Source organism: Pomacea canaliculata, linkage group LG1 (assembly GCF_003073045.1).
Source record: "Pomacea canaliculata isolate SZHN2017 linkage group LG1, ASM307304v1, whole genome shotgun sequence".
In the NCBI taxonomy this organism is placed as follows: Eukaryota; Metazoa; Mollusca; class Gastropoda; order Architaenioglossa; family Ampullariidae; genus Pomacea; species Pomacea canaliculata.
The window spans coordinates 30,842,351-30,864,758 of record NC_037590.1 but is presented as its reverse complement, the minus strand read 5'-3'; the positions used below and the strand labels follow the sequence as shown (position 1 = coordinate 30,864,758).

The 22,408-nt window shown below is 37.8% G+C and overlaps 2 protein-coding genes across 3 annotated transcripts; one reads left to right on the top strand and one right to left on the bottom strand.

Annotated features, from left to right (window-relative positions):
* The first annotated feature begins 7 nt into the window (after positions 1-7).
* Positions 8-10,454, top strand: LOC112560161. Of its 2 annotated transcripts, none has more exons than XM_025231792.1 (6): positions 8-178; positions 3,655-3,878; positions 4,422-4,480; positions 4,876-4,937; positions 6,267-6,805; positions 7,318-10,454. In XM_025231792.1, exons 1-5 carry the CDS (start codon positions 115-117, stop codon positions 6,797-6,799), a joined length of 942 nt encoding a protein of 313 aa, XP_025087577.1. In that variant the 5' UTR covers positions 8-114; the 3' UTR covers positions 6,800-6,805; positions 7,318-10,454. The 2 variants fall into 2 exon arrangements, 1 of the variants encoding a protein (XP_025087577.1); XR_003098489.1 differs by lacking the exon at positions 8-178 and adding an exon at positions 1,788-1,889.
* A 714-nt stretch (positions 10,455-11,168) lies between these two features.
* LOC112560141 (annexin-B12-like) lies at positions 11,169-22,116 on the bottom strand. The gene is made up of 15 exons (XM_025231747.1): positions 21,961-22,116; positions 21,108-21,252; positions 20,619-20,720; positions 19,855-19,938; positions 18,929-19,246; positions 18,466-18,547; positions 17,561-17,655; positions 17,006-17,119; positions 15,616-15,706; positions 15,226-15,305; positions 14,730-14,786; positions 14,203-14,392; positions 13,565-13,623; positions 13,123-13,245; positions 11,169-12,808 (listed from the first exon to the last, which is right to left on the bottom strand). The coding sequence occupies exons 2-15, from the start codon at positions 21,246-21,248 to the stop codon at positions 12,749-12,751; spliced, it is 1,596 nt and encodes a 531-aa protein (XP_025087532.1). The 5' UTR covers positions 21,249-21,252; positions 21,961-22,116; the 3' UTR covers positions 11,169-12,748.
* Between the last annotated feature and the right edge of the window lie 292 nt (positions 22,117-22,408).

Sequence of the window (22,408 nt, the reverse complement as noted above, 5' to 3'; positions counted from 1 at the left end):
AATTGGTTTGCTCATGTGCCATTGACGGAAGACAACGGCTTGTCCTGAGACAACTTACGCAGGAAGAGGCCGAAGCAGTTTTACAAGTTCTTGTAAAAAAATATACTTTATTCTATGGAAATGCAAGGAGATTCTGTCCAGAATTGCTTTCCGATCCCCGGACTATATTGCTTCAGTGGTAAGCATTGTGCCTATCTATTCTTTCGTTTGTTTTTGTGTGCGGTTTTTTGTTTTTTTGTTTTTTTGTTTTTTTGTTGTTGTTTTTTTAAAGAAAAAAAAATCGTCTGCTATGGTAAGAGCAAGCTAGCTAGACTACCAACCGTGATCGACTTGCTTTGCATGTATCCATACATAGAGACGTACGTATTTGTACAAAGAAGAGCTCGTAAGTCAGTGATCGCTTTAAAAGTTTGCATACATGCATAGTTAGTTGTAGATACTCTAGGTTTTCGATCGTATGTGTAAGTAGGCATGTACGTGTCATCGATCTATCCTCTTCCTACAATCGGCAGGAAAGAGGCCGTTGCATGCATGATAACTTGAAAATGTGCTTTTTTATCCCTCTTCTTTTCCATAATGTTCTTCTCTTCTCTTCATCCTAATCCTCGACCTAAGATCGTATATATGCCATGCCTCTCTTTTCCTTCGATCTGTCGCTTTACTGTGCAAAGGCGAGCGCACTTAATGGGGGTATGATTCAGTGCATCCTTCAATCTGATGTGCTCTCGTTGACGATTTAACGGAGGTAAAGCAATACCAATTTTTGTTATAACAGAAAGACTGGCAAACAGTTGACATATATACATTTAGATTATAAGGTTTTTCTTCTCCACAAAAATCTGTAGGAAAGATAACGATTTTCTCGCGTATTTGAAGAGATATATATTTAAAGTTGTAAAGATGAAGAAGTGGTTTGTCAGGCATCGAGGTACGATATCAAGCAGCAAAGACAAACTTTTATATTTGAAATTCTATTATAGTCAAAATATATTATTTTCGATATGATTACTATTGTTACAACCAGCACAAAGTCATCGCTGTCATCGTTAGTTGATATGATGCCGTTTACTTGTAATTTGATGTTCACAAAGGATGTACTTAGCTAAATTTGTTAGATAGAGTGTAGGCGTTGCAACCAGTCCTGAAAAATAGTCTTGTTATTCAAAATCGTCCCTTGTTGTGATGGAGATGGTGAAGAGGGTAGGAAAGACGATGCAGCTGTCAAGACTATACATGTCGATCGGCTGAAAAGTACTTTTTATCTCACCGCAAAGAAACTTAACAAATCTGTAAAAACGTGGGAGAAAGCGGAGACCGAATGAAAACGTTTTTTAAAAGCTGGGAGAAAAATAGCAATGTTCCTCTTTTCTCGTGTTGTCAGGTTTTATTTTGCTTCACACACACAAAGCGCATGATCACACATTTTTGGGGGTTAGGCAAGAAATTCACCTTCATGAGGACGTATGCCTACAACACATTCATAAAAGCACCCATACACAACACACATATACACATATATAATGTGTGTATTTATATTTATATATTGGTATGAGAAACAGGAGAAATCTACCGATTCTAAATTTTTTTCCACTTAGTTTTCCACTTTTTTATCCATAGTAATAAATGTTTGTGCCAAATAAAGTATTGCATTGCTAGTTAATCACTTAAGAACTAACTTGCTGTGTCACCCACCCACCCTATCTCTTGGTCAATGTCTCGCGTCGTCACTCAAAATTACGTCATTAATATTATTACATCACTAGTTTGTCGTAATTGCGTCACTTGTATCTAGCTTGTCGTCATAGCGTATGCTAGTCTACTGTGATCTTGAGAAACTCTCCATTAGCTACTTGGTGTTAGACATTGGTGTTAGACCTGTCTGGCAGTCTGTAAGTACAATTGTCAACGCTGATTTGGTTTGATTTGGTATATATTATGTGTCAGTTATTACAGTGAGAAAACTATATACCAGAGAGAGAGAGAGAGAGACATAGAGAACGAATTTTTTGTCAAGCGAATTCTTTCAACACCGGTATCCTGGTTCGATTCGTTTTTGCACTAGGACTCTGCAGGTAGAGAGAGAGAGAGAGAGAGAGAAACCAAACGAACAAAACATTTTCACAGTGTCATTAGTGCACTTCAACTGCTCAAGGTAGAGACGTTTTAAAAACTTGTTTCCTAGCAAGAGAATGTAACCCGCTATGGCTGCCTTTATAGGAAGATAAATGTTTTTTTCTCTTTTTTTCTTCTTCTTTCTTTTGCCCAGGCATTCCCCTACTTAACCATTCACCCAAACCCACCCACTCAGTATAGGTAAACCGGTGTTTTTCTTTGCCTTCTCTCTCCCAGAACAAAGCAGTGGTCAATGACACCAGTATTATAAGACTGCACCAATGTGCAACTTAATATCTTCGTTTGTGTTCGTGTTTGCTGGAAGACTAGCCGAGCGTTTCGCGGTGGTTCTCACGTCTAAACGAAAGCCCCTCACCATGTGTCACACTTCTACCCCACTCGATCCTTACCCCTGTCGTGGCATAACTTACCCGTTGGCCAGACCTTATATCTACCAACAACAGTGGTGTCAGAACATAAAGAGTTAGCTGGCACTCCCTACTGGTCCCATAGTCGAGCGATATTGTCGAGTAATCGTGGCTTTTGTGACCTAACCTAGTGCGAAAATCCTGTTTAATTAATGGTGTGGTTTTTTCCCCCGCTGTTCTCCTTTGAGGCAGTGATAAGCATAGTGAGCTTTGAAAAGGCCTTTCCGATATGCAGCTTACATTAATGTTGTTACACTTTACGGAGTCAAAGAGTCCCTAGCAAACAGGTAAAGCTTTGTTAGGAGAACTAAGACTTTACATCTTCTAAGGTAACTAGATTACAAAATTTTATTTGCGACAGACAGAACAAAGCAATTCTCAATCTGACCTAAACAACGCAATCACGATGGGTTTTTTTTCAATCTTACGACAAATAGTATGAAAAAAAACACCCATAGCTCAAGATAGTTATCACTTTCTGAGACAGAAACCAATTACAAAAAGATTATATCTCGATCTCTCATTACTCATTGTTATCACTTTCTGTGACGGTTACCCTCTCCTCACACACACCCAAAAATATCGATAACTCAAAAAAGTATTTACGGGCTGAAAGTATTACATTGTGACAGGGTTTATATGAACACATCAACATCGATGGTGTTCTCAGAACTTGGCTTTGACTACATAGTCAAAAATGGGCGTAGCTAGGAGCGAGTTTTGTTGTCTTTAAGTAAGATAGTCTTTCTGTATCGTTTTGTAGGTCGATTAACTGCACCAAGTGTGTATCTTTCAGTCGTCCCTTTTCTCCCACAATCAAGAGGGTTTGTTTGTTTGTTTGTTGTTTTATTATTATTATTATTTTATACGGTGTGTAAATGTCACTTGTGCAGTTTGCTGGAGTATGTCCTGAGTAGACTGTCCTACTTTGGACCTTTTAACACTTCGATCGGATCAGTAAAGCAATGAAAAAATTTAACAAAAGCGGACTAATGTCCACAAACCTCTAAAACGGCTGCAATAAAGACCTTTAATTAAGATAATTGGGCTAATTACCTTTTTCTTTCTACTCTCTCTCAGCAGCATGATGATGCCAGTCTCGTCCGTGTTGCAGGTCCAGACGGCATAGCCAATGATCGGGTACATCTTTTAAAGGACTCATCACCCATTTACACCGGCCCATACACCCCAGAAAGAACCTTTGACGTCGAATACATCTGGCGCCCTGCTCCAGGTACTCCCTTTCATCGACCTCGAGCCACCTTCTCCGGCGAAGTCGGATGGCATTCATGGTTCTTTCTAGACACAGAACCCTTTAAAACCGGTCACCAAGTCCATGTAAGTTTTTTAACTAATTTATTTATTTCCCCTTCATCGTTGACGGGGAAGCATTTATATAGATGATATTGGCCTGTCAGTGAAAGGCATCACAACGAAGACTGTATTCTATTCACGGTCTTTGACCGCAATGTATTATTAAGTACAGTACGTTCATGATAGCGGTCTACAAATAAAAATCCCTTAATCAAGGTTGAATGTTTGGTTCCTGTGTCTAATACATGAAAAAAGCCTACATCTACTTCTTCATTTAAAATGGTTGTACTTCTTTTTCATGGCCATCGGTATACTTTTTTAAATGCAGTGGTTGGATATCCTCCAACCACCATAGCTCAGTATACTGATGATGATGATGATGATGAGGAGGAGGAGGAGGAGGAGGAGGAGGAGGAGAGCTGCTGTTCAAAGCTGCTTGAGCGACAATGCCTATTCCACTGAGAGTGCTGTGGTTAAAGGTGCCTAGGTACATACAGCACCATCTGAAGAAAGTCTTTCTGTTCAGCATCTTAATCTGAACTTGTATTTTCATTTGTGGCTGCTTAGTTGGCTGAATTTAGAAGACAGGTGGAAGAAAGGTGCACGAACCTCTACCAACCAGTTTGGTAAGCCCGTCAAATTTCACTGTAATTCACATTAATGTTTTCAATACCTTATTGAAACACCAAACCTGTTTTTCATTGCAGAATTATGCCACAGTCGCCGATATTCTATTTCATTTAATTATTGCTTGACGAGTAGTTTACGTAGTAATTTTAGTTTAATTATCTGCAAACATCATGAAGACTACAGACTTGTTTTGCCCTTTCCTTCATTCTTGATTCAGATTTTTAAGTGCCCTCAACGGAAGTAGCGACTGCTCTTGTTTTGGGATTGATTGGGTAGCAAGGGAGAGGATGATACAATGGGCTATTGGCCACGACTAATCTCCAGAGATCTGGGTTGTTTTTTTGTTTGTTTGTTTGTTTGTTTGTTTGTTTTTTGATTTTTTTTTTTGCAGGAAACCAAAGCGAGGTGCAAACATCCTGAAAAGCAGCTACGGACCGAAAGCACAGAATAAATGTACGTCCAATGACGTCACTTCCTTACAGAGTGGTTATGATCCCCATCCCGTCCCGTTGCACTGGAAACCCTGGACCAAACCTCCACAGAGCACGATGATTACTTATTATCCTTCTCAACATAGTGCATGGGTCGACGACAGCAGCGACCGGGGGACAGGGCATGTACTTTATCAAGAAGGTATAAGTCCAGTTTAGGTTTTGGGTTGAGGTGTTTCGCTTACAGCTTCGCTAACTCGTTCCTGCGGCATAAATTAAGGTAAGCCTCTTTGTGAGCTTTAAATGTTCTGCTTCTGCATTCAAAGATTTTCAGTACAGCTTTAGGATATATTATCCTGCTCACTCCGCAATTTTCCTCATCTTTATCCACGCCCATTATTCATGTTTAACATGGTGTCATCAATTTGCCTTTGCTTGTAATTTTTTTTCGTGGCATTATTTCGTTTGAGCTTACTTCCACACGGAGAGATGTGTCCTGTTGGTTGGGAGACTATTGTTATTATCGTTCTTTGCAGGTTCGTGGCAGGCTTACATGGGAGAGGGGCTACTCTGTCCCTCTCCTCTTCTATTATTCTTTCTCATAAATGCCAGCCTGTTGTTTCGTAACTGATCTGAAAGTTGTGAAGCTCCTGACCACTTGCATATAAATTTGTAGGGGAGAGTAGAGGGTTAGAGAGAGAGAAGGATGCTGCAGTTATGTTGCTTCTATTACGCTTGAACAAAGTTTGGCTTTATTATTGTCATCATGAGTTAACGTACTTAGGCACTATTCAAATGTTGTATGCCGGTCGAGTCTTACGAGTGTACACTAGCTGAGGACATCAGCGGCTGTGCGCTTTGTTTGTTAGCGTATATCGAGCTACACCTGTCTTGATTCTTGCTGTAGACTACATCTAAACTGCACGATATAGGGCATTCAAACACTATCCTCTAACTGGCCGATGCTCTTTTGTTTGTCATTTATAGTTTCTTTGAAAATTAATTTTAGAGCTGTGAATAATGTGTAAGTATACATTTACTTATCAAATTATTTCAAACTGAGTATCAAGAACCGAAATTGATACCTTTAAAAGATCGAGATTTCAGAAAATGCGTTTTATCGTGAATTTATGTGAACTGATGAAGAGATATATCTTTACGTGCATCTTCCACTGTTTCCAAAACCGGCGCGGATTTTGTCTGAATTATGAGTGATTTTACGGAAAGTTTATCCCATCTATGTATGTGTATATGTATCCACGTATGTACGTCGGTTCCGGTACAAATTATGGAGACACATTATCTTCAAATACCTGTAAAACTATTTATCGATATCTCTGTTGGAAAACAGCCAAAGCGAAAGATCAAAGTCCCGCCTTCGAGAACAAAGCATCACAACAAACTACACCGAGATCTGCAGTCATCTCTCCACTCTTCAACAGTGCTGCCTCTCCAGCCTCCGGCTTCTCTTCGAAGTCCAGGGCATCGCACAAGAAGTCAGACGAAGCAGCGACCCCTCGCAGCGTGCATGCAACAACTCCACAGCCGATTTCGTCTAACGACCAAAACGTCAACAGAGGCGTCTCTGGCCTGTTAGAGACCCTCCAGGGCATCGACGACCCCTCCTCTAACGTCGGACTCGTCAGCGTGGAAGCACTGCCCTGCATCTCGAGGACCAGCCACTTAAGCTTCAGTTCAGCCGGCTCAAGACGATCGCAAGGCTCGCAACCAATTTTGCCCAGGAGCCAGGCGAGCAGCATCGCTGATTATTACCCCGTCAGAGTACCTCGCAGACTTAACAGCGCCTTGGAACTCGGGAGAAAGGAAAGCTCCGGAAATAGGGTCACCAGATCGCAGTCTGTCGACCAAAAACGTTACAAGTAACTGCCAGTAAGCTTCGTGTTCAGACCGTTGCATTTTCCCCTTTTTGTGTTGATGGTCTTCCATATAAAGCGTCGCACATGTCGGTGAAGGTTCAGTATGAAGCACTGTGCCTCACACAAAACACACAATGCTTTAGTAGGTTGATGGCCTTTTTGATGGCTCATGGATGCAATTAATCAATCAACCAGTCGTATTGTCTGCACAAGGAGTAAGTTAAGAACAGAAATTTGCCTTTGACTCGCACAAAAAGATTTTTACAAATGAAGACGACACGTCATAAGTTCACATATAAACTTACACTACCTCAACATAGGGCTAAGAATACAACAAAATAACCCTAAGAAGCAGAAAAAAAAAAATCAAAATAATCGCTCTTACGACTAGCAACTTCTTTGTATGATATAATTATTTAGGTAGATTTATCAAAATATGCATATTATTTTGTTTAATTTAAAGACAAGAACACGTTTTTGTTAGAAATGTTAAAGTCAATGTAAATGCTCAATGATTTGTTTCAGATTTCACAAAGACTCCAAAAGAAAGGACATTTATCACTGATCTCAACAGTCATCTGGTTCTTTAGACTTCCCTTACCTCCACGTAGAATTTCTATTTTACTCTGTACTTAGAAACTCTCAGGTTTGGTTTTTTTTTCATCGTTAAAGAAAAATATTAGTTACCTAGAATACGTAACAAAAGCTAGTCTGCAAAATTGCGAGTTAAGATGTGTATTAGCATTTGTAAACTGTAACGGACGTGTCAGAAAACTCAAAAGGGCCAGGGTTGTGCCCTGATTTGAATCAGCTAACCGAGCTACAGAAAGTTTTTTTGTAAAACCCCAGCAAGCCAAAAGTTTTGAGATATCCCTTACGGCGTTTTTACCGAACTCTTCCGAATCCGAGATAACAAACTGTCCTGCTGCAAGTTATACGGTGATGGAGATTTCAACCCTCACCTGTTTTATTTGCGTAAAAGTGAGAAGATAAACTTTGCGTCGTCACAGTCTGGAAAGTACCTAATCCTCGCTTTCCATAGTGACAAAGGAGTTTTACATCTCCTGCTGGTCTTTCTTGCTTGGCTCAGGCTGAATTGGATCTTCCATGTCCCCATCCCCAACCCCCGCCCCATTTTTTTTTTTTTTAATCCGAAGGACCTAATTGCTGTTTCCTTGATAAATTTAACCTGCTGAATCTGAGTTTTAACATTGAAACAGGTTCTGGAGTGTCAAGCAATTTCAGAAGAGGTAGTCATTAAGGTAGAGCCAATCTGAACTCCAGTAGTCACAGAGAGAAATTTAAGAGAAACGTCCGTTCTTGGTTTCTAGTGTCACATTAGTCACTGGTAACCCACGATAAGTTAACGACTTCGTTGCTATGAGGATCGTGGGGCAGCACGTCTTGGAGCATATTATTCGGCTGAAGCTGTTGAGAAAACAGAACCCAAGCAAGAGCGAGCTTGAAAACAAAATTTCTTCAAAATGCATCGAAGAAAAAGGACCTCCGGGAGATGAAGAGAAGCCTCAAAAAAAGACCCACTACCTAAGTATCTCCCCGCGTTTCGATTTTCAAACGCCAGTCCAGTTGGAGATTGGAAAGCCCCCCAAAAAATCCCTAATTTATAAAACAATCACAACTATCGATTAATTCATTTGATAACTTTAAAAATAGTAAAATAAACAAACAGCAAGAAAGTAAGTCAAATCAGTTGCCGTCCTTATCTGCTGCCACCCGCTGTACGTACCTGTAAGGTCTCCGGTTGATGATGAAGATGGCAGAAGCAAATGCGACGTTCAATGCAAACTGGAACAATGCAGACCTTAGTCCTTACAGTATGAGGCGTCCAGGGATGCTGACATATCGGAGTGGTTCGGTTCTGCAGCTGTGCATCTATCTCAGAAGCAAGCTGGGAGAGCTCTTCAGAACGATAAACCAATCGCTGAGCTCGATGGCATGGGTCTCTTCTGTACGCCTTCTTTTTTCCACTATCCGAGAGCACACCCCTGGGATCTGGACGACCGCCGCCAGACCCACACTTCTAAACAGTGTGAGTCCGACTGGCTGGAACGCAACGAGGGAGGTCACTGCCGTGCCGCAGACGACAATTAGGAGGCATTTGCACGAGTGTGCCGCCAGGAGGGATCGTTTAGTGACGCATTGGCAAGGTCTGCGTACTCGGATGTCCAGCGTCACTCTGCAGCTGCAGCGTGTCACGGCGTCTGGCATCCAGGATCATGCAGCAACTTATTTTGAGGGACCTGGTAAACTATGTGAGACTGGTTGTGGCTTTTTCGCATACTCTTCTCATCTCGGGATGGTCGTCCGTTTCGTCTCGGCTGAGGATGGCCTACTGCTCAAGCCGCTTTCACCTTCGCCGCTGGGGCGAGGCGACTTCAGCCGTGAGAAGACGCCTGTGGTCCCGCACACTGGCCGCCAGCCCTTCCCGAGAGGACCTGGTGTGCACCTGTGCGGAGATCATTAAGAACGAGAAAGCAAACTTCATTTTGGAGGACGTAGCCGTCTGGTTCTGCGACGCGCAGGACACGGCAGTCGTCATCGCGTTCATCTTCGTTTTCGTGATCGTGGCGGAGATGCTAACGTCGTCGTTGTTTCTGCCGTGCGTTCCTGCATCCTTGCTGGCAAACCATGATTTGATATCAGCAGCCGTGTTATCGGATTCAGTTATTTCTTCACTGCCTCAGGCAGTTAGCGGAGATGTGGATTGATTTCCCATGAACAATGACAAAAAGGATGCTGGGTAAAAGTACAAAAAGTTTGGACGGAACTGGATATTAATACAGTGTCTCTGCCTTATCATTAGCTGTTCGTGCAGCAGCAGGTTAGTTTTTTTTTTGGAGGAAGATCTCAAGGTAAAGGAAAACTTTGTCTCTTTATGTCTTGAACCATAACACTTCAGATAAGGGAATATTCTGGGAATCCAAGTGCTATTAGGATGATCTTCCATATGGCCTAGCTAGAATCCACATTAGGAGTTGATACACCCAGTGAAAGCAATATTTAGCTGTTCTTCTTGGATAAATTAGTATAAAGATTATTTATCTGCTCATATCAACTGAAATGCTTGAGTGATTTTCTCTATGAGAGCAAGGGTTGTAACTGTCTTACTGAGAGGGTTTTACAGCTACTGCTTTGTAGTTATCCATCACTTACATGGCACTCAAAAGGTTACTTGATAAGCTAGTCAGAAATCTGAACATATCAATTACATAAGAAATTTTGTTTTCATGTTTTTTGTTGTCTGCTCATCTCCTTGGATGTTGACGCTTAAAAATCCCATCTTCACTTTCATTGGTGGTGCTCAAAATATCAGCATTCTCTTTTGTAATGCACAACTTGCACCCATCCAAATAAAAATGTTTAGGTTTGATCTCCAAAATGACTAAAGACTGCACCAGCCTTAATGTTGTATCTTTAAGCCACTCTCCACATTAAGTTTTTGTTTTTTAACTGTGGTTGAGCAAAATACCATTCCATGGGACTTCACCGTCATGTGTGCACAATGAGCTTTGTGACTCTGTACAGTATTTTGAAAGCAAGATTACAAACTCAACAGTTTAGCCTTTCATGTCTTTGATATGAAGCCTCCATGATCTCATATATCTATATATATGAGCAGCAAATAAATTATAAACAAAATATTTGCACCAATTCAGTAAGTGAATGGATTGTTGAGAATGACATAGTCCATTTTTTTTTCTACAAACCTTTGTCAAGAGTAAATCTGATAATTCTTATGTTCATTTAATTAAGGATGATATTATCATTAACAATCAAAGCAATTACAATGAAGCCATCAAAGGGGATTTATTCTGCTTTCATACTGCTGTTTCCTGTTAGTTGAGGTGATGTGATTTAATGTCTGGGTATGTATTTATCACCTTTCAACTTACTAAAAGTAGGTTAAGAACATTTTTCATTCGTCCCGATGCCCATTACCGGTCATTGAGGGGACCACATGAATAGATCTTGCAGCTGACAAACCCTGCCCATCAGGCCAGGCAAGGGGAAGTGAGCAGGTTCTGCTGAGAACCGATCATGCCCTTCATGTTGTGAGCCAGTTCTTCCTCTAAACCACCTCTGTGTCAGCCTTCCTCCAAGCTGCCTAAAAGGACAGTCTTAGAAATAGTATGCCAGGACACATGGCCAAACCAGACAAGGTTATGTCACTACAATGAAGCAGTTAAGTGCTTCCTGTACTAGGTATAATGTCACTGATTTTGTTTGCTGTATAAGATCTGGAGCAGCCTCCTCAGGCACTTGTTCTCAAATGCCCAAATTCTCCTCTCAGTATCAAGGTTAACAACAACAAAACCCAAAACAAACAAAAAAAAACAATAATAAAAAACTCCCTGTGCAAGCTTATATTTTTATGGCATCTTTGGGGCAGTTCAGCTACAACTTAGTTTGGCTACTTTTTACCCAAATAACTTTTAAGCAAAGATATTAAAGGTATGGTTTCAACTAACCACACTCCTTTGCATTTAACTGATCTTAAAAACAACGCACTTCCCTTAGAAAACAACAGAGAAAAAAACTCACATAAATTCTGCATGTGATGGACATCTGCTTATTATTTGAATTCATATAGATTGTAGCTGGGGAAAAAAGTACAAACCAATATACTTCACATACATTATGAAATACATCCCAAGAAGCATTTGTAGAACATCAATGCATTACAATATTTCAATGTCATCAGTCCACATGCATGGTCACACCTCAAATAAACACTAAGACAAATGAAATGCATCTTCTAAAATTACATATCTTAAGCTGATAGTATTAAATGTTAGTTTACTTTACCATCATAGCTCTGCTAATTATAAAACTATAAAAACTACACATCTGCAAGAGAAAACTTAAAAAGAACACACAGAGAAATCGCTTACATGAATATAGATGTGTGAAATGAAAGTGTCAGCTTTAAAAAGAAGTGGTTAGCAAAATGCATGGCTCTGAAAGTTGCAGGCACAGCAATGTCTGCCCATTGTCAATTTATATTCATCCTGCTGACTCAGCAAAGCTTTTTAGACATCAGGTATTTGATCCATAGCAGATGTAGAGCTTCAGTCTTCTATCTTAAGATACTTTCCTACGAAACAAGATAGTCTTAAAAACAACCGCTTACTGGTTGCTATCACCTGCATGTTGTAAAGCTTGATTTAATATAATCCATCAGGTACAGCAGTAAGTTATAGTCTTACTGATTCCTTAAAAGTAAAACACCCCCCAGCACATACAGATTGGGGAAGTTATTCTGATATTGTTGATGATGCTCATTTAGGTTATAATACTGGAAAATAAACATTAAACATATATATATATGTCTCCCAGAACATACTAAAAAAAACAAAATCTATATGAAAAAAATAACTGAAAAAAATATACAAAAATATTTAGCATGTACTATTGCCATGTTCAGGAAGATATCTTTTAACAGAAAAAATCATTCACTTAACTGCACAATTAATACCATAAAAGAAGACAGACTTCACATGCCATAAATATATATAAGAGATAAAATAATAGAAAGGATACAAAGTGAACCACACTGACATAGCATGCACAAGAATCCACTGTATCTGCTAATATAAAATAACCACAAAACAGCTCTTTTTTTATATAAATAAAAATGTAAAACTTTGCAGAATTCTATACTATATCTATAAACAACTACTTTTCATACATAAAAATATGAATTTAGTTTAAAATATTAATCAAGATTAATCCAAATATTAAGAAACAGCACTAAACTCTTTAAGGACAAGTAGCACATGTTGCTAGTGTGCATAACATTTGAGAGAGAGAGAACCATTTGAGCATAGAATTAAAGAAGACGATGAGAAAGTATTCCTCCTTGTAATAAATTGGATTATTTTTCAGTCCAAATGCAAAAGAATTGTGTTTGCTGCTGTTTTCCTTTACACTTTTATTAAATGCTGCCTCCAACCAAAGCCAAGATCAGGCGACGGTAGTCTCCAGAGATATCATCCTTGAAGTAAACAACAAAAAATTAAATTACTCCACAGCCAGACACACCTATTTAAATTATGAGGAAATGATCAACACCTGAGGATGCTATATTTTTTCTTTATAAAGAGCATATTATAGATTTTCCAAGACCCATTTTAAGCTTAACTAGTTCCTGGACATCAGCTGAAAAATATTCTCCAGATATCAGATCCACAGCTGCTGTAGAATTTTAGAAATCTTAAAATAGCATTTATACTAGGGAGCCTCATGTACTCTAGTGAATATTAATGCATTTTAAAATAACAACATAAAATGAACTACAAAGATATTTACCCTCACAAAGGCATCTAGAGTTTGGCCATAACGACGCTGGAACTCTAGTTTTATCTGCTTCATATCCACCTCACAGCGTGACACAATAATTCTGATCAACGTTCGGTCATCTGTACCCATACCCTTTCAGGGAGAATCAAAAAACATCTTTAAATGTGTTGTGTCAATGTGCATGCTCAATTTTTCTTATCTCTTAAATTAATAAAAGATAACTCTGTAAAGAGCAGGAAAAATACTAAAAAGAGGAAAAAGTTAATAAAACATAACAGTTAATACAATTTTTAAGTTAACATTGTCACTGCAGATTCTCATCAACAGTCAAAGGTTTTTAGACTTGAATCTAAATGGAAAATATAGGCTTTTCTAGTTTCTTTTACTCCTTTGTATATGCTTCTGCCTGCTGCTGCATTCCTATTTTAATGCCATCACTTAGACCACCTACTTTCATTGAATGATACAGTCGGTCTGCAAAGTACCCATGCTTGTTTCGAATCATCCTGACTGAAAAGAAGAGTCAAAAATCATGAACACAGCACAAACTGACAAAATGTCGGAAAAAGATCAAGAAAAATAAACCCCTTTACCAGGAAGAATCTTATCTCTAAGATATACATAATTATACATATAAATATGTATAAAAATTAGTTTGATTGATGGTAATGCCTGTAATGGATTATAACCTTAAACGCCTGTATCTGATGCACCATGGTGACAAAAAAAAAAAAATAAAAAAAGCTTACATTGATTTTGAATTTTGAATCAGTGATCAGACATTAAAGGAAACCCTATCTCTTATACTATTTTTGAAAAGTATGAATATATTTATGTTTTATTTTTGTTTTTAATTTGACGGATGCCTTATTCTGAGATTTGAATGTGTCACAAAAACGTTGAAAGCTGAAATATTATATATCAGCATGACGCCAACGCACCCCACTTTTGAACTTAACTGTAAGCAAAAGTCGAGAATGGGTTTGCAAGCAAACGTAATTTTTTTTTTTTTTAAACAGCATATTCCTATAACATCACATATAAAGATTCTGTTAACTGATAGAATGTCAGGTCTTTTGCTTTCCTCACCTATAGTAAGCATGCCAGTAGCCAAATCTCCAGACATCTCTGACTGAATTGCCTGTTCGATATCCTTGTTAGCAATACGGCTGTAAGCATCAAAGACAGCCCGCAGCTGCTCGTAACTCTGGGATGCCAGCACCATGTTAAACGTGTTTTCATCTGTGCCCCACCGACGCTCACCAGCATTATAGACTTTCTGAGCAGATTTAACACACCAAAAAAAAACCAAGGACAAATAAAATATTTAAAAAAGAGACAAATTCACAACAATTATACATTCATACCAACTGCCTCATAACTTATTTCCAAAACAAGGATTATAACAAATATATCAGTTTAAAATATTTACAAATTAAACATTGCTTTAACTACTTGCAAAAACAAGCTTTCCACTTTACTAGCATGGAAATAAAATCTGCTGCTTTTCTATAATAAGAAATTTTGAAACATTGATAAAAGGCAGAGATGAAATAAACCAATACTACTAATACTACTACCAACAAATCTGCAAAAGAAAGAAGATAAAATATTACCTGGGCATCTGCTTGAGCTTTCTGCATATCTACAGGCTGGTTTTCCATGCGACCACCCTAAAATGAATCACAAAACCCATGACCTGCAAAGAACTTTAACTATCCAGGCTATAACATGCCCACACTAGTTAAGATGAGATACAACAATTTATAACTAATTTATAAATTTATATTATGTACGGGAATAATGAATGGAGAAAATGTAATAGCATGATGTTATCTTCATTTAAAGCCTATTACATTTTAAGCATTCTTTTCAAAGCGAAACAACTTAAATGTAAACAATAATAACTTGTATTAGACTGAAAACAATAAATGCGACATAAAGTTACAGATAGATTAATGTACGCACACATGTACATCTGCAAGTACATATGTGCATGCATATAAATTATGAATTCTTTATGCATGCATTTGTATGTGTCCATGGCTTTATGTATTTTTTTATTTTAGCTCCTGCAAAATACTATTGGAATTAGGCAAAAACCTTGCTTACTACGCTCATAGACACCAGAAGTTTACGAAAATGCCCTGATGTTTCACTGATGATATCCTCTTCCAGTTTGCGACCATACACTGAAAAATTTACATACTTATAAATGTGGCATAATGTTTAAATTATTATTAAAAGCTGAAACTGTACATAGCGTGCAAAACATCTATGATTCCTCAACAGGTTCAGCAGCTTATATATTTGTGCATACAGATCTCTGTGAATGTGTGGCATATATGAGATGAATAGCTGGGTTGAGGAAACAAACACTTTGTGAACAGCAGTTAGGCATGTGTTTAAAGACAATCTGTTTCACTTGAAAAGAGATGTGCTAATCACAGCAAAAATATTAAATTTCTGATAATCTACCAGCTTCAGAGGTCCTGCACTTACTCATTTTATAAGTATTATTTATGGTATGGATCTGGCTGTTGCTGCGAGTACACAAGATTTCTATCAAAGCTGCTTCATCTGTTCCAGCACCCTGTAACATTCAAACATGTAAACTTACCAAAATGTTAATTTGCATGAACACCTAATGACCTATGTAAAATCTGTCATATTGTTTCTAAAGTGAGAATTTTAAAGGGAATCATAACTGAAAATGTCAACATGACATTTGACATCTTACAGACAGCATTTCTTTCTGTGCAAAGAAATATAGACTGTCCACAATGCTTAATAGATGGACCATGACTATGACAGCAAAAACAAATTAAACTTCATTTGGCTCAAACAAAGTATAATAAACTGGAAGTCCTGAAGTGAAATTCCTGGACACCAATTAAGATTAAATACTGAGAAAAGAGGCTCAATTATGTATGCACTAAATCATTTTATAAACCTGTATTTTTTTCAGTTTAAAAATTTAAAAAAAAAAACTTATGTCGCAAGGACCCTGTAGACTGACAGGGACAGGAAAAGGATATATAAAGGCCTCTGGGATAAATTAAGTGTTATCATATCTAATGCAAAATAAATGTAATAATAATGTAAAGTAACATGGCAATACCATAATAAGAAAACAATAAGATTCCAGAATGACTGCAGACAATTCAGGGAAGATAATAGTTGCATTCATATCACACTGGCCAATATAACTTTAGCAATAGTGTTTCAAAAAAGAGTAGGGGAAAAAGTGCTGAACAACACAGAAAGAAGTATTCTAACCTAAGTTGTTATGTGTCTTTGACGAGTTTATTTAATTCCAAGAAATCCCAATCATTCTTAAGACAGCCATACAACATTCAAAATATAACATCAATGCGATATCAAAAGTATCATGATAAACCATGGTCAGATTTGGTTAACATAAGGTCAAGGCAAAGTGTATTTTTACTCTCAGCTAGGAAAATAGTTATTTGGACAGAATGAAGTCTTCTACATCGTGGCATCACAAATGACAACAAATCCTGCATTACTTTGTCACTTCAAAATCTTGTATGCCTCCTTTAACTATCAAGGCTAAATCTATGTGAGCCAAATGGAGGAACTCAGAATCAAACATATGTATTAGCACATTCTTATTCCTTACTCTCAAACACTCTTATTAACACAGGAAACCAAATGTTGGCACTGTTTCAATAAAGGCTCTGTAAAATGTTCTCAAAAAGCCCTCCTACTTACATTAAATATCTAAGTTTTTAAAATAAAATTGCAGTTCCAAGATCTTTGTAGTCTGTCTTTTTAACATTTATGTCATCAACAAATCATATAACAAATCAACAATCTTTTCTTCGTCAACAATGAGGAAATCATATTAAAGAAAGGATTGTTCACTTACTCTCATTGCACGGCGCAGCTCATAAGCATCATACTCATCAGGCTTGAACATCAGGGCTACAGCAGCATCTTCAAAATGGCCACCAAGCTCACTCTTCAAGTCTTGAACCAAGTCCTGATTAGAGACAAAGAATTTAAAACAAATGTTCTCATCAAAAGTTATGGCAGTTTATTTATTGATGCCAAACCTTACAGCTTTCCTGAGTACATCATAGTACTGTGTTCTTTAAACTTTTTAGTATTTTTATATAAGGTAGTCATTTGTTGCACCCTGCTCACAAACATGGGATTGGCAAATAAAAATTGCCTTTTCAATCTAATTTATTATGCCTGTTTATTTGTCCTACCAGGGGCACTTAATGCTCTCTTTTTGCCACTACCTTGCAACAAAAATAACAAACTTGCAATAAATAAGGCAACGACAATAAATGGCCAAGTTGTAAGAGTGGGAGAAAAATGTTCTGACTTACTGGATGCAATGTTACAAATAAAAAATAATATCTGTGGGTGAATGTACATGTAGATATACAATGCAAGGCCACACACACATGCTTACCCTTCCATAACATGTCTTGTACATGAGCTTAATGTTCTGGCGCTGATCATTGGTTCGATAGCCAAGTATATCAATGATAGCCTTCTCATCTGTTCCTGTGATGACAAACACAAAAAAAATAAAATAAAAATCTATTGCCAATACTAATTATCAGCAAATTGAAAAAAACGGTTCAATTACAAAAAAATCAGCAAGATCATAAGTGCAAAGTGCACTAAAGGATGCAATAGGAACTTTTCTTTTGTAAAAGTTTCTGTTGTTTACAGCATTTCATTTTCTAAATTTAGATGAAGTTTTGGCTTAAAGGTCCAAAACTGTTTTTGATATGTATTCATTGCATTCATCATATGGATAGGTTTGACAAATTGGTAGGTAAACACATCACATATAAAGAATTTCAGTTTTCTTTCTAATGCTTTCCTGTTAATGATTCATAGTTATATGTTTCTACTCCACTTGCAATGTAATTTGTATTAATAATTTAATCCATTTATGTTTGTTTAGTCCTGGTTACTCCTCGAGGAGCATAGGGCCGCAACAACATCTCGCCAGTGGACCTCGTTTTGGGCAGCAATCCATTAATGCATGGGGGTTAATAACATATGATCAGAATTAATTTTCTTTTGGCAATTGCATAATCAAAATAAGAATCAGAGAATTTGTATTTCTGCATGACAAGTAATATGCAGTTCAACAACACAAAGAAATGTAAAACTACTTCATACTCAAGATATCAAAACAATCTATATTAAGCAAAAGCAATATTGTAAATTTATGGTTGTGAAATATCAATATACAGTGCAAGACTACAAAGGAGGATCCTAGTCCATCAAACACCTTAACATTAATGATTTTCCTCAGCCATCTTGCAAGGCAAAGAATAAAGCCATAATAACAAATATTACCTATTCCTTTCATAGCCTTTCTGAGCTTCTGTACATCTTCTTCTGCATTGAATCGTGGAAATGGTTTCAGGGTTCCCTCTTCCTTAAAACACAATCATACATGCCCTCAGCAAAATTTCAGCTAACAATGAAAAACTTATATAAAAGTATTTCAGCTTTACTGTAAGTGTAAAATGGGTCAGCTGAGAAAATGTAAGAGAAAACCTTTTAACATAAAAGTGGCTTGTATAAGAAAAGAGAAATCAAAACATCAACCTGCGAACATGTTCACATGTCCTCACTTTCTATTGTCTCTTTCTTAGCATTCCATAAGAAGTGTAAGTTACTTTCAGTGTACCCTTATATTTTCTTCAAGGGAGAGGAAGAGAAAAGAATGCACAGAATTAGCATCAGTGTCAGCAGACTTGTAGTCCACAATGAATAATCTCATAATAGCACTACAAAACATATGATATCAACTTACCATAATTTTGTATGTAGTTGCTGCTGGAACACTTTGATAGCCTGTACTTTGTCCATACTGCCCTCCAACACCGTGCTGCCCTACAGCAGGACCTACTCCTGGTGCTCCATAAGTCCCAGGATATGATCCTCCATAACTTCCAGTGGGAGGAGGACCATAACCTGGCTGACCAGCTCCATACTGACCTGCAGCTGGAGCTGAAGGATAGCCAGCAGAAGAACCATACCCTGCTGAAGGCTGGCTGTAGCCAGTAACAGGCTGGGCTGGGTAGCTGCCTGGCTGAGGACCACCAAAGCCTGGTGCACCTCCATAGGTTGGCTGTCATGACCGGAAAGACAAGATAACACTGAAGTAGCCTTGGAGTTATTTTTTCTTGTGCTAAGTTTATCTACTGCAAACTTTGAAGACGAAACAGACATCTTAACTGATTCTTACATCTAATTCTAATAATGTTTAATGAATAAATAATCTTTCTTGACATTATAAACCCTCAATTACAGATGGCACAACAGTGTCACTTTAAAAAATGTCCACCCCTCAGCTATGTAATCTGTTATGCTAATAAACTTAACATGTCATCAGTGAAGAAAATTCACGGAACTATACCAGAGGAGATCAAAGAGTTAAATCCATGCTGTTGACCTAAAATCCAAAGCAAAGCAGCAACAAGATGATGCAGAAGAGATTGCGAGTCAATGGAGTGCTCCATTAAAAGAAGTCAAGTGGTGCAGGCCAAAAAAAAAAATTAATAATAATCCAGAAGATAGCAAATGGCATAACAAATTCACCAATCAAGAGTAGACCCAAAGCGTGATGCATATCTATGAGCAAAGATGAAAAAAGATAGAGAACAGTCACTCTCTTGCTTGTTAAGAGGAGCATGCATTAACTTGCAAACTATGGTAGCCCCTGTGCTCTCTCTGTACCTGACTGTATGTAGGACAAGCAGCATTAGGTGCATTAGGCATGGCAACGGAGGGGGCTGGTGGATAAGCACCTCCTGCTTGAGCCTGTTGAGGAAAAGAAGCTGTTGATGATGTTGTGCAGCAGATCCTTTCTGTGATGCATTAGATAATATATATTTATTTGCTTAAAATACAAATTTAAATACCCCATTTTATGTGTGGCACGATAGAAGGTTATGTTTGTTTATTGTCCCAAATACCAAGCACAACTGTTTCATATGCAGTTCTGTAAAGGAATTCTGTAAAGGGATAGAAAGAAGTCAATTTTAGCACAATTTGCACAAGCTTGTTTTTATTTCTATTTTCTCCTGTACTGAGTACAAATATTAATAAAGGCTGAAAAGTTTTATTTCACAATGAAAATTAATTAGGCATAAAATGAAAAGGCACAGTTTAAACACCAACAGTTTTATGACAATGCTAATGGTTTTACCTTGCAACTGTGAAAGCTTAATGTTAAAAGCAGTCACTCCAAATAATCTGATGTCCACATAAAACAAACATATACAGGAAGAAACAGCTATTAAGTTTTCAAATTCTTGCAAACAAGGAAAAGTGATGAAAAGATAAGGAAAAATCTTCTAAATGCTGTATAACAGGATGGAAATTAATTCACAGGTTTTGAAAGAGGAGAGGATCAAATAAAATTATCAAACAGACAATATTTTCAGTGTAGAACCAGATTCTCACAGCAAGACAATAGATTAAAATGAAGAATGACTTACTCCAAAACCTAGACCACCTGGCTGAGGTGGATATGATGGCATACCACCAGGTGGTCCTCCATAAGCTGCTGCTGAGGCCGATTCAGGTGTTGGCATGGAAAACTGTTAAAGCAACAGTTAGATCAGTTATTGCAATATAGATCTCAACATAAGATAAAGGCCTATTTACACATAACTTTTAGTTATAATTTTGAGACTACAATAAAGATGAAATTTTGTGGACAGTCAAATATACTGAAACAATACCTAAATCAACTAAAACTTGTAAAAGATTGCTTAAAAACATAGGTATTAACCTTTTATGGTTTTCATGAGAAAATATTCTGAGAAAAAGTCAGTATATGGGAAATTTACTGCAATATTCATGCTACACTTCTGGTTTATAAAAGGGTTGTTCTTAAAATCAAATGTGTGATTCAGTCAGTTTGTAGACACGTACTAGAAGTTTAAAAGTAACATCTTAGTAAGACTGAACTAGCAATGGTTTACCTGTCCACCTGAAGCAGGAAATCCTCCATAGCCTGGCCCAGCGCCAGGGTAACCTGGGTAACCAGGCTGACCTCCTGGTGCTGGATATCCACCAGGTGCTGGTGGAAATCCACTAGGGGGACCATATGGAGGGTAGCTCATCTGACTAGTTTTATAAAGACAAAATAGTAAAGTTTACATTAAGAATTTAAATGTGTTAGTCATGAAGAAGGACATAACAAGCATGTTTTACCAGTGTTTTAGACTACATAGTTCCGGTCATGCCTTAATTTTCTTTTAATGAGATAATGCCTGCACAATTCCTTAGAGTCTGTTTTATACTGGCAGTTAGACTTATTTAAATGATGGAGATATAATAAATAGAACAAAACATGCTGAAGAGTTTATGCACAGAATTTAGAAGACCTTGTTGAGCGGTAAAACTGAGCGTTGCATTTATTCTTTATTTCAGGTCACTTCCATTTTTTACTAAATGCCTGGATCTCCTCAATTGTTACAGACGCTCTGCGCATGCTAGAACATTGGAAGAAATGCTTAATTTGCTGAAGTCCGTTGTAATCCCCCCCATTAAAAATAGAACAAGCTTCAACTCAGCATCGTAAAGAACTAAAATTCTCTGTTGACCTACATTTTCTATAACGAGAAACGCAAATATAATAATGCTGCAAAAGTGCTATCAAAAGAATGCAAGTGATACTACAACCGATTAGTACTGTATATCAACACGTAGCAGTACGACCCACGTAAGTTACGAAAGTCGGGCAATCGACTATAATTTTGAATTTTATAATAATATTACAGAACTAAAACTACAAAGATTGCTGAAACAAATGGGCTCAAGAGATCCACTTACATTGGTCAGATGTTGATGTCAATGAACTTGAAGGTGGATTTTATAAGGTTGCGTACGTCGATGGCTATACGGAAGTGGAGTTATCAATGCGGAAGCGTCATAGACTGTGAGTCGTAAGAGTAGATTCCCCCTGACTGGCTCTTTGTTAGTGGAGGACCGGTTGTGCTTGTAAAGGTTATGCTTGAGCAGAGAACTATGGTTGATGTCGAGAATCAGCTCGATGACATGAGGTCGTATTACCGTTAAACTGCGTATGACACTACAGTTCAAGCGAACTCCAACTCCAATCACAAACTGTGTCTGTCCTGAAACGCTTTCTCGTGACGGGACACCAACTTTCGCAACTGAGCAAATATTTGTACAATGAAATTGCGACATCGGTACATTAGCGGGGAAAAAAATCATTACACAACATACAGTAAAAATTTTCCGACGAATGTTGGACAAG